We start from the raw sequence: 12,736 nt of genomic DNA, 5'->3' as shown, positions 1-12,736 counted from the left end.
TTGGAAAGACTAGTTTGTAAATGTAACCTCTCTTGGCTCAGAAAGAAGGCAGCCAATACAGAGAAACAAAATAATTAAAATCCCTGCAATTATTATTTTTTTAAACATTATGCTTACCTAGAATTTACTGTTCATCTTCACTGCATCTCACAGTACCGGATTTTTTAAATAGCTTGAACTTATGTATTAGTCAAGTTAGATCTCAAGTGTCAGTGTGAGCAAATACATGTCATTTACTGATTCTGTCTGGCCTGCTGCTACCATTCAGGCAACCGGGTCTTGCTGGGAAGTTCGGGGATGATCACTGCCCGGCATTTTAGAGAAAGCCTGTACTTCATGCTCTGTTACATAGGAGGTCTCTTATCAAAGCCACTTTAAATGTTCTTCTAGAAGAATGAATACACATATGTAGAGATCAAGGGAAGCACAGGGAAGAGCTCAAAGAGGAGCTTTGTGTTTATTTTGCTCAGAGTATGAAAAAAAAAAGTCTTAGAAGTCTTAAAAGGAAAATTGCATGGATTCTTGGATTTCAGAATCCATTTCTGCTCTAACTGAAGTCAAAGGATGGGAAAAAAAAATTATTGTTACCTCTCATTTGGATAATGCTTTGCTTATTTAGAAGAAACCTCCTTCATTTAACTATTTACAAATACGGTCTCACCAAAGCCACAGCTAAGACTGTTAAATGAAGAAAGCAAAATCATTTGGATTACTTGGCATTGACTGTATAATATATTGACCAGCCTAAGTAATGGAGAGTGACCAATTCAGTAAATAAAGCCCCAAAAATCTAATAAAATTGGGTCCTAATTCACAACAGTAAATGACACAGAAATTTCAGTACATGTAATGGCTTTTTACACAGCTATCAAATTTTTAGCTAAGTCCAATTCCAGCGGAGTGTAGTGATTTGAAAGGCTTACTAACTGATATTCAGGTTATGATAGATAAGAATTAAGAGGACCTCAAAAAGACAAACTTACCAACTTTTTTTCCCATTCCTTATTAAGATCATCCACATAGGAAAGAACAAAATCAATTCTCCTGACACCATCCCTGAAGAAAATAGAATCTTTGCTTTGATGTCTTTTATCAATCTGTGGAAGATACAGGCATATGATTAAAAAAAACAAGCATTGCTGTTGCTCTAATATATAACAGAAGACAAAGTTGTTTCCCCAAGCTGCCTCAATTCTTCAGTTTCTTCATAGCTGAAGCTACACTTGGGCAAGTTTTAACAAGGGCTATATCCAGTTAAAATGATTTCAAAATTAACTGCTTATATTCACAAACATTACATGTAAATAACTGGTATATGAAGAATACATGTATGTTAGTGTAGCCATACTTGGGAACAATGCTACCATTTATGCTTTCACAGTCTTTACAGTGTGTCATAAATGATCAAGACAAGTGTTATTTTACAGCATGATTTTTTTCTGCAGTTAGTAAGAATGCCGCTCTACCCAAAAGCCAGCTAGGGCACAGTTCATAGACTTGAAGCAGGCAGCAAAAAGTAACTTCCATGCATTTGCTCCTATATAACAAGATTCACTAAACCAACCACCACAGAGAAATATGTCCCAGCAACAACCATGTCCGAAAAGAGCACACAAACAATAGAGGGGTTACCTTTCAAAACTGAGTATTTACTTTCTAGGGGGAAAAAAAAATCTAATAAAATGTATCAATGCAACAGGGTGATTATCATTCTAATTGATCTATTAAAGGTCATATTTTTATTTGTCAGCATGCCAGAATGTCCTAACAACAACATTAATCTTTTTCACCAATTAGGCTACAGCAATTAATGTTGAGCAAATAAAGACTATCGCCTCACTCTCCTAGGGAAGTTAACGTAATATTAGGTAATATTATTTATTATCATATCAGTATTCACCTCTACCAAATTGTTTACAAGACTAGAGGTTCATACAGCAAAGTGCTCTCCATAGATAAGCTAATACTCTTGTCTGAATTTAACACCACGCTAAGGAAGGCTGGTGGTGGTTTTTTTAAACACACCCATCAGCAGAAGTGTATATAGGACTGAATTGGGTTTTCATTTTATTAGAGTAGAAACAAAAAAGAATAATTCAGAGGGTTATACCTCTGTCTTTTCCCTCTTAAACCATGCAACGATGCACGTGAAAAAGTTCCCTGAGAAAACACAGTATATTTATAACTGTGAACCTTGCCCCCGGTTAACAAAAGGCATCACACAGTGAAGCATGTTATTACTGCAGCCATCCAAGCCACTTGCAATATCATTCATCACTGTTTTACCCTGAGACGTCGCTTCAGGAACAGATTATATCTCCTTCCACTCTGCTGGAATAACCAACAAGAAGTTAGCAAGCCCACTGTTCCTCTCCAAGACCCAAACCAACTGCTTCGAGCACATACCCCCCAACTAAAGTTAGCAAGAAATCCGTGTCCTTAAAAAAGCCAGGGAAAGGCTCCAACTTTTAGAAAAACACAAGCACCCACAAACATTATGACTATAATGTCTTTTTTATCAAAGGCAAAGCTGTGCTGGCATCCATTTTGATAATAAACTCGAGTGTTTTAAAATAATGACTCCTATAATGCTAACTGCCATCATTTGGATACTTAAGCAGATTCAAAAGCACCTTCCGCTAGACTGGGTTGCTCAAAGCCCCATCCAACCTGGCCTTGAACGCTTCCAGGGAGGGGGCATCCACAACTTCTCTGGGCAACCTGGTCCAGTGCCTCACCACCCTCATGGTAAAGAAATCCTCTCTTTGCCTTCCTTCTTTGGCAATTTTGTTGGGGTTTTTTGTTGTCTGTCTTCTTGAGAAATCTTTACAAGAGATCAATTAAAGCAGACTACTTTTTAAGACTGAAATCAGGACAGCTACCTCAGAAAATGCTTTTGCTTCCAAATGCAGTACATAATCATGCAAGACTAAGAAGCTCAAAAAATCATGGAATCCAATAGAGTCATAGAATCATTAAGGTTGGAAAAGACCCTTAAGATCAAGTCCAATCTGAAGAAAAGAAACAGCATTTTCCCATTCTATTTTGTGCTTACAGTTGTGGGGGTTTTTTTAATATAATTGTGACTACAAGCAAATTGCAATTGTTTAGATGTTAATTTAATCAAATTAACATGGTGCATAGAACCATGCTGACATCTACATAGCATCAACAGTACTGTAATTATTCAGCATTACAGTAAGTGAACCCCAAAGTGCATTCTACCAACTTACAATGTTGGGAATCAGCCTAAAAACAGACCACCCCAACCACTAATTTAAAAAGACAGAGACTGTGCGAGCACAGATGTTGTCCTAGTGAACTAACAAAACCCATATACACAACAACAACAAAATCAATAAATAATATTTACTTCAAAAAAGCTCCTGCCAAAGGACTGTCCCAAATTCTTTGGGTAGCATAGTTATAATTAGATTATTCCATACAACCGAAGTAATACTTTTATCTTCAGTGCCATTGAAGTTTGCTCATTTTCTAAGATGTATCAGAATCCTGCTCAGTCATTGAAGGTCTGACTATCAATTTAAGAAGATGCAGTAGTCATTGTTGGATCTGCTTTGAGAAGGGGAATACTTATCACTTCCCTCTCCTTCTGTACACAGGATTATTCATCATGGATAGTGACAGGCCTACTTATTAATCCCATAAATTATTCCTTGCCATTTTGCTGCATTTGGATTTCACAAGAAGAACAAGATCAGTCTTGCAAATTCATACAATTCTGTGCATACATGTGCACTTACAGGTTTAAAATATATAAAATGTTAGTAATTTGCATTGGTTGCATCAGTGGATCATAGAACTTTACGGATTAGTACGTCTTATTTCTTAACAGCTCCTTCCAGAACTGTATTCAAAATAATTGATCTTGGACAATCTGCAGTTATGAAATGAAGTTATACCTCATCAGAGCAGATATTCTGTGACGTGTACCTTCTGGAATACAAGTAACCAAATTAAAACTTCCCAATGCAGCACAGATAGCAAACAGAAGCTTTTCAATAATTGAACAATACCCAGCGAGGAATTACAGAAGAGATGGAGCCCTGAGGCGTACGGTGAAAACTCAAGAGGCAACAGCCACAAGTTGCAGCAAGGGAAATTCCTACTGGATGTGAGGGCATGGTTGAGCAGGAACCGGTGCAACAGGTTGCCCAGAGACACTGCGTAATCTCCACCCTCGGGGATCACACAGCTTGACCAAGCAAGGCCCTGACTGAGCAACCTGATCTAAGTTTGAAGTCAGCCTTGCCCAAGTAGGAGGCTGGCCAAGGAGACCTCCAGAGGTGCCTTCCGATCCAAGTTACTGTAGGATTCTATGAAATGCTGTTACTGCAAGTGTTCAGCATTTACCAGTGCTTCCAAAAAGCTGAATAAATCCATCAGCTACAAAGGAAGTTTACAAAAAAAATACTTATTCAAAAACAAATACTGCCCTCCTGTTCTCCTGTAGTAACTTTCCAGTTTTAAGAGTCTAAATAAGTGCAAACTTACTGGATTCATACGGAATCATATTAATACTTCTAGTTACCCCATAATCAATAACTTCTGTCTAGATATCCAGCGGAGGTCAAGGTATTGGACCATGTTCAACCAAACAACCCTCCAAGTACCTAGACTTGCAATCCTCACGTTAGACACAAACTAAAGCCCTGCAGTAGGAAATCCTGACTCAAATGGAACAGGTGACAGGAAAGACCAAGGTGTCAGTACACAAATAAATAAAGCATAGCTCAAGACAAAGTCAGGCTGTAACACCCCATGTTCAGTTCTGCCCAAACTGGTTCGGACAAGGTGTGTAAATGCTGGCTGGTGGTCGCATGCTATATTCAGAATCATCGAAACTCTCCCGCACTGCTAAATATTTGATGAGCAGGACTTGGCCACCTCGCTCCCCGAGGTGGTTCAGATACGCTGCTTCAGGGCCAAAGCAAACACGCTGGTCACCGCGAGCAGGAGAGGGGAAAGGGAGCTGCTGGATGTGGCATCAACCGCTAAACACTGGAACAGAAAGTGCTTCAGAGAAACGACTTTGGACTGAAGCTGAAGAGACCGCAGTAAACATTTCCGTGGCCCTGCTCACCCACCAAAGCACACACGGCTGACCTTGGTCAGTACAATCAGCTAGCCCTCGGTGGTCTAATGATATCGCAGTGCCTGAAAAGCAAATATATTTTGCAGATTATACCAGAATGATTTAAGCCTGTATATTTTCACAGGAGTCAGAGGGTTTTCTGTTTCTGGTCATCCACCTAACAGGAAATTTATGTCCTTACAGCACAGCTCTCTCCTTGCAGGCAATGGAGCTTCCTCCAAATACACCTTGGTACTAAATATCCCAGCCCTCTCCATGTCCGTACTTCAAAGATGGAAGAACTTGGCTTAGAGCAATACTTTTCAGATTAATATTCAGTTAGAAAACTGCAAGTTTCTTGGGGGCCTACATTCAGAAACACACTTCCCAAATTCAATTCCCTGGAGTTCAAGGTTTCACAGGTGTCCAGTCTCGCAGAGCTGGGACTGCAGGTTCGGACCTCAGCATCCTTCACCTTCTGCTTTTTGTATCTCAGAGTGGGAAGATGGTTTACAGCAGCAATTTCAGTAACAAAGCAGTAACCAACACTAATCTGAGACGGAGGAACCCAGTACATGAGCTTCATTAGAGTTACAGCGCAGTGAAGAACCTCTGGCTATGACTAGCGGGTATGCTGAGAAGTTACGTCAATAACATGATCCCCATCAGCACATCGAGAAATTATATTATCATAGTCCAGCATTACCAGACAAGAAAACCGCCTGAAATTACAAAATAAAATTGATTTGCAACATTTTGCTTACTTATAACATACAGTCTATAAACCAAATATTTATTTTATTTATGGCATACCGTTGATAATCATACAGGCAAATTAGATTTTATCACAGACAATATAACAAACCAAAATAGCTATATTACAAAGCAATTAGTCAATTTATGAATTAACAATCCACTGCAGAAAAATTTGCAGAACACAGAAATGGGCAAAAATATAAGGGTTTGAAAGCCGAATCAAAATACAAGAAAAGCCTCCACAACTGCAAGAGTAGGAAACATTCAATGGCTTAAAAACAAAATTATCACCCTCACTTAGATGCCCCATTCACACAGAATATTTATATATCCCCCTTTTCACAGAATTAAACATGCTTACAGCTATAGGAGAAACATGCTGATTAAAGCGCCGCTGTGCTAAATATAACTGTTTGATAGAATTTATTTCCAAAAGCACAAAGCTCCTGGAAATGCATTTCCACAACATATGAAAATATATAGGCACTCTACCGAAAATCAAAAAGGCAAATTCCAGGTTTATGCACAGTAAACACAGTTCCCATTATACCAGAGATCCCCTTCGCACGAAGTTCTCTTCAATATTCTTCCTTGGAGGAATCCATGCAAGTGAAGTGCTTACCCACTTCAAAGAAGTGTATTAACAGCACTCTTAACGCCACACCGATTTCCAGTTATGGTTCATGCAGGCTACAAAGTTGCATACAAAACTATAACCTTTCCCATTCAAAGAAACACAAAACCCCACGTATTTCTTGTAGCTAAAACTTGCAAGCTACTTTTTGCACGTTTACCACACTTGGGTTTCAATTCTGAACCACATTAAAATCTGAAAGCTTGAAAACATGCATTTCAAAGCTGCTTAAGACACCCAGATGTTTGCACTAAAATTTAAACGCACAGAAAAAGCCTCTCTGAATAAAAGAACACGTCAAACAAGAACAGAACAAAGAAAAATAAAAAATATGCTAGGAGAGCGTATGTGTTAATGTAAGACACCAGAGCCCAATGTAAGCAAGCAGACAGTTTTAATACACCTCAGCATGTACTTCTTCCGTTAGCTTAAATGAGTTTTTATCATTTTTTTTCTCCATAAAAGAAAAATGGTTATTTTAGGTTTTCTGATATATTTGACAATTCATACAATTACCTTGTCTGTGAATTTCAATAAGAGGATATTTTGAGCCTTTCCTTATTACTTACTACAATAAGAAAAAAAAGGCAACGCATTTCAAATGGTGTCAGTGTTTGTTTCTTGCTCTTTAGAGCATTTTAAAGTATCATGCTGACTCAGAGAGCCCTCCAGATTATTATGACGAAAAGGAATCCCACATTTGTTAATAACACCACAGTCAGAATGTATCCTATATCCCATCAAACCAAAACAAGGATAAAAAAGCGAACTTTCCAGTTTACTCCACCGATACTGTTCAATTTTGTGCATTGTCCTTTCGATTTGCTTGACTTTATCATTTGAGCCATCACTAGGAATAAACTCAAAAAACACATTCAGTTTTATACGCTAGCAAAACAATTCTTTTTGGAAGGATGGCTTCCTTGAAACTGGAAAATTTTCTGGTGAGGGACTTTTTGGCATACGGTAGTAGAAGACGCCACACAAATTCATGCAAGGAAGCATGAATATCGCTTACTGCTTACCACTTGATGTTCAGGGATGAGTAAAGTAGTCTCAGTGCTGTTTAGGCCCTGCCAGTGGCACCACGGGAAAAACATAATGTTATTAGCAATGATGCAAAGGATGCTTTAAAATAAAAGGCTATTTCAGGAGAAACAGTGTAGCTCCTGGTTTAAGTTGCTGAAAAGCTATTCTGAGCGACAGTTGGATTTTCAGTCTAGATAGTCAAAGTTTAAACAAACCTCTACTTCCCCAGATGAGCTGGGTCTCTAGCCTACACAACTGACTTTTACATGGCCCATACTGATTTTTAAATATTAATAAGAGTAACTTTTAATAAAAGCCATACAGTACTCTTCAGCATTTCCATTATAAAAAATAAAGTCTAAACAACTTGGCACAGATTTCCATTTACAAGCTGATAAACAACTTCGAACAGTACTTTTTGTTATTTTAATATCAAAGAGAGAAAATGTACATAGTACAGACGGCCGCACTCGCATTCAGAACAAACGTGACACCCCTTACTTGGCTATTTTTTCCATACGAACTGAAATTACACCATGTGAACTGAAGGAAAATAAATGTGAGGAGACAAATCAGTAATCTCATGATGCAGACAAGGCAAATTGGTATCAGTAATTGCAGTTGTTATGTCTAATGAGACTAGCGAGGGCTTTCCAGCTTCCAGTTCTGATCCACGTCTGGGGAGGCCCTACCCTGATTTTAATTGTACAAGACCTGGGTGCTCATTATTTTCCTGTATGTGGGCCTGGAGGGTGCTGCAACGTCCTCTGGCCAGGCTCAACACAGGGATGACAGGAATACCAACAGCAGAGGACCCTGCAGAGCGCAGCTATCCTACAAAGACATGTCCGTAAGCTACCTGGGGTACGGGCCCACAGCTGTGTGACTGCATGAGCAAGGGATTTTGAGATCTGGCTTCGCTATTGGAATGAACGATGGTCTGCAATACCTAAGCTGTTTTGCAATATTTAATTCTGGTAGTCAATAATTTCTCGCATTGTTCTTTTGCGTCTGAAAACAAATCACAGACAGGTTTAAACAGTGCAACTGAATAGTGTAAGCGCATTATGAAAATATGACCGTTCTCTATGGAATTAAATTAACTTTCAACAGAAGCAGAATACTAACTTCATTTTGTTATTGTATCATCATTTATTTGTTTACAGTTGTAATATTTCAAACAGTATATTTCCCAAAATCCAATTTTCATAAAGTACTGTCTATGATTTTTGAAATTAGAAATGAATATTTTTCACCCTTATTACAATTTTACTAGAGAGAAACCACACAGGTCCACTCCTATAATTTTGTGAAACAAACATGCTATTTTTGTTCCTATTTATATTGCAAGTAATGCATACATACATCTTTACATTCTTTCTTAATGATACCATCTCTGAGTATTTGCTTACCTAAATAAGATACAAACATCCTTGTCTGAATTCAGTCATATCAACACAAAAAGATCGATCTGTTTTTTGGCAAGGAATCCACATGAGAAACAGTGCAAATATAAACAGCTGCACTGTGCTCTTACCCTAAGATAGTCTGAACTGGGTTTAGAAGTCTAATCCTCGCGTCACTGATGCTACTGGAAAAACGACACTAGTTGTGGAGAAGTAAGGGCTGAGACAGTTAAGCGGAAAGTTTTTCTCCAATTATACACTGAAAATATCTGCCATGGAAAGTACTGTACAAATTTGACATCAATAAGAGTGCGGCCTTGCTTTTCACTGCTGCCCTATGGCTCCTGACCTCTCCCTTGCAGACTTGCCCCCGTCCAAGCCGGTGCTCTTCCATCTGCTTTTCTTCCACCTCTCCGCCCTGTGCTCCTCCCACCCACAGCCTCCCACTTCCTCCACGAGGGGATGTAAATACGGGTTTTAGCCACCCACTGCCCTCATATGCTGCCCAAACTGCTTCACTCCAACATAAACTTCTAATACATTTAGTGAAACACTAAACTGCGGGATGAAGACGCACAGCTGGCAGAGTCCAGCTGCTAAAAACCCTTTGTACGTTCCCATGTGTTTTGTGAAATGCTTTCCTGTTAAACTAGGGAACTCACCCTGCTCTCAATACATCTGCCTGAAATCAATTAGCTCAAGTCATTGGGGCAAGTATTGTAAAACTGGTGATAGTCAACATACCTTTTCCGGCACATTTAAAATGTAAGGACTCTTGTAGAGAGACTCCACTTTTTCATTATATGCCAAAGTCTGTGTATAGCACAAAGGGGCTCCCATCTTGATAACGCATGACCCTCGAAACAAGAACCAACCAGTGCTTTCAGAAACACTCAAACAGTCCACCTTTGTTGAGATGAAAACCAAGAATAAAGAAGGTTGGCAGTGGTGGCAGCAGTGGCGGGTTGGTCCTTCGTACTTTGGAATCCACTCTCGTAAGTCTTTAATGCCCTCTCTCTCTCTCCCCAAAATACTCCTTGTGTTTTGTAGCTACACTTGAAAGAAGCCTTTTTGTATTTCCTTCTAGATTTTGAAACTGATTTGGTCTGTCTTCACAATAGTAATAATGGTATTTTATGTTTCTCTCTACTTGAAAACCCACTGGTCTGAATTGAAAAATGAACAAGCATGAAAAGTAATGTACATTACGATGGTGTTTCTTCAGGAAAAAAAAAAGATCAATTAATTTGCAACACCTGCAGTACCTGCTGCTCTCAAAAAAAAACAAACAACTCAGTGTCATACCCTTAATTTTGGTAAAATGCATTGCTTTAATACATTTGATGGAGCTCTGCGAATTTACTTCTGGCAACCTGGCTTAAATAAAGAGCGCTTGTTCTCAGATTTTCTCATGATCCAATTACCATATGGAAAATCCTGATTAACAGAAATTTTTAGTGAGCATTTCACTAGTGTGAAATTAACAGGAAAGGTGAAAATTTCATATATAACTGTGCAAAATTAATTCCTACCTTCTCACAACTAGAATAGGCCACAATCCTGCAGCTTTATTCAGAGAGTAGTGCAACCACCTGCCTTTTATGAGGATGACAAACTCAGGGTCCACATACATACAAAGCAAACATTTTAAGTGACTTTGTACTTTGTACTACTTAATTGGAATAGCAGACAAACAGTCAGTCCTCGGTATGCACCTCTTACAGATGTTGATAAACAACAAACTAGTTAGTGATTCAATCTTCCATAAAATCTGTACTAATTTTACAATTACCCCACTTGAACGACCTAAAATTTTACTATCAGGAAACTTAATATAAATTCCATTTTTTAACCTTTCTTCCAATCTTGAATTATTTAACTGACCTTCTTCCCTCTTAAGAATAGGAACTCCGTTTTGTAAGTGGGCCTCATCCTCATTTACTTTGCAACTTGAGCAACCAATGATAATCACTGAACAGAGATGCACCGTGCTGAAAACACCTCCTTGCCTCCCTGCATGACAAAGCATCTAGAAATGATGCGTGCTAGAAGGCTGGTAATATGAAAAGCTGTCGAACTCCAAGCGATCCTGTTTCTTTTGTCTTTGCAGGAGATTAAAAAGAAAAAAAAATAAGGCGACTCAACAAGAAGAGATGAAAGAAAAAAACAAGGTAAAAGTAGGGAAGAAGCAGTGGATTAGAGCACAAATGCAAAATCAGGAGGAAGGACCAAATGCACCATTTTTGAGTCCTGGACTTCTTCTGACTTTTGTATATGTTGGCACACTTCACTACAATGTTTCACCTTCATTTTTGTTTTACTTGCATCATTCCTTATGTAGAAATCACGTATTCCTTTACGGATTACAAAAGAAAAAAAATGCCACTGGATTCTGGATAGGTAATGTTTTCTGCTCCGTATTTGAATCTAGATTTCTTTTTTTCCCTTCTGTTGCAGTTAGGCCATAGCTTTTTCTCCCTACTGCTGAGCAGAAGCATACTGACATTGCGTGCTACATTCCTTCTCTTCCAAAGGAAAAGACAGCCCAAGCATAATGAAGTTGTGACCTGAATGTAAATTTATTTAACTCTTTCCCAATGGTCTTTTTATGAATGAATTTCATTTCTTATTTAAAATTACCTGACTTAAATTGTTTTAAGACTTCCAAGCATTCATATTTTCCAATTGCAGGAACAAAGTTAAGTACATGGTTAAGCAACAAGAAAGTTACCAACTATCAGCAGAGTAAAATTAGAGAAACGTGCTATCTGTCAAAACAAGAACAAAGCATGTTGACCTGAGCTCAAAAGGGTCTTGGTGAAAAGAGGAGAAACCATGGCTTGTCCTTCACGCCAGGATAGACGACCCTGCTCAATTCCTATGGGAATGCATCAAGGATGACAAAAGGCAGCCTACTGAAGAACTGAGGGAATAGAAGTTCTTCCAGTTTACAGCGAAGAAAACTGAAGTTGTGACAACACATGAAGATAAAGGATTAGCATTGTACAAAAAAAAAAAAAATCAGGACTATCTTACTGTTGGAATGAATTCATGGAAAAACTTTAAGGATAGACTTAACCTGAATATCTAGGACATTAATCATCAAGACCTAAGCTTGTCCTGGCTGGTCAGAGTGTGGAACTGGGCAAGATTAAGAGTAACTCTGTAACTTTATGTCTGGCTAATGCATAGAAAGCAAAAATCAGACAAATGAGACTGTATTAGGGGACATGAGCTAGGATAATGCAAAGCACAGAAAAGTACTAACTTAAATGCAAGCGAACATCAGACAACCAGCTGATCTGGAGAAACAAACTATCTAAAGCCAAATCAGCCATCTCTTCTCAGAGGGAGAGAGGAAAACAACAAAACAAAAAACCCGAGTCATCAATTCAACTACAGACTAACAGTGCTAATATGACAATCTTTGTGATGTTTAAGAACAAATTGTAAGGAAAAATAATGATGTCCCATGCCTTTACATATATGACCCATGCATTCCACCCTTTCTCCCATGTTTCCTGCCTTTTCCTATGTCCTAAGTCATCAAGTGAATTCTTTCAGTCCATCTACTCAGAGACACGCAAAAGGAACTCAGCATCAGCTTCAGACTCTGATGCTTATTATGGTATGATGATTCATACGCTGTAATTTGAAATCGTGTTCAGTGAAGTATTCGATATGGCTGTTGACTGAAAATTTTCCTGGAGGAAAAGATTACTACAACTCCTACAACAGACTGAGAAAGTAGCAGGGTGAACATACTAACAATTTTTAAGATGGAATGGCAGATTTATGAAAACATTTTGGTGATAT

At 38.5% G+C, this 12,736-nt stretch overlaps 1 protein-coding gene across 4 annotated transcripts in view; it reads right to left on the bottom strand.

Moving 5' to 3' along the window:
* Positions 1-12,736, bottom strand: part of ANO5 (anoctamin 5) — a 61,027-nt gene that overhangs the window by 32,349 nt on the left and 15,942 nt on the right. For 2 of the 4 annotated variants that reach the window (XM_087743149.1, XM_087743160.1), the window contains 2 exons: positions 7,511-7,558; positions 984-1,097 (listed from right to left, as the gene is read on the bottom strand). In XM_087743149.1, the coding sequence (XP_087599275.1) occupies positions 984-1,097; positions 7,511-7,558 (162 nt within the window). The remainder of the gene's footprint in view (positions 1-983; positions 1,098-7,510; positions 7,559-12,736) is intronic. The other 2 variants (XM_087743170.1, XM_087743181.1) reach the window with 1 other exon arrangement.

Source organism: Nipponia nippon, unplaced genomic scaffold (genome assembly GCF_047370975.1).
Source record: "Nipponia nippon isolate SJK-2023a ecotype South Korea unplaced genomic scaffold, ASM4737097v1 scaffold_10, whole genome shotgun sequence".
In the NCBI taxonomy this organism is placed as follows: Eukaryota; Metazoa; Chordata; class Aves; order Pelecaniformes; family Threskiornithidae; genus Nipponia; species Nipponia nippon.
The sequence above is the reverse complement of the archived record's forward strand: the minus strand, read 5'-3'. Positions and strand labels throughout refer to the sequence as shown.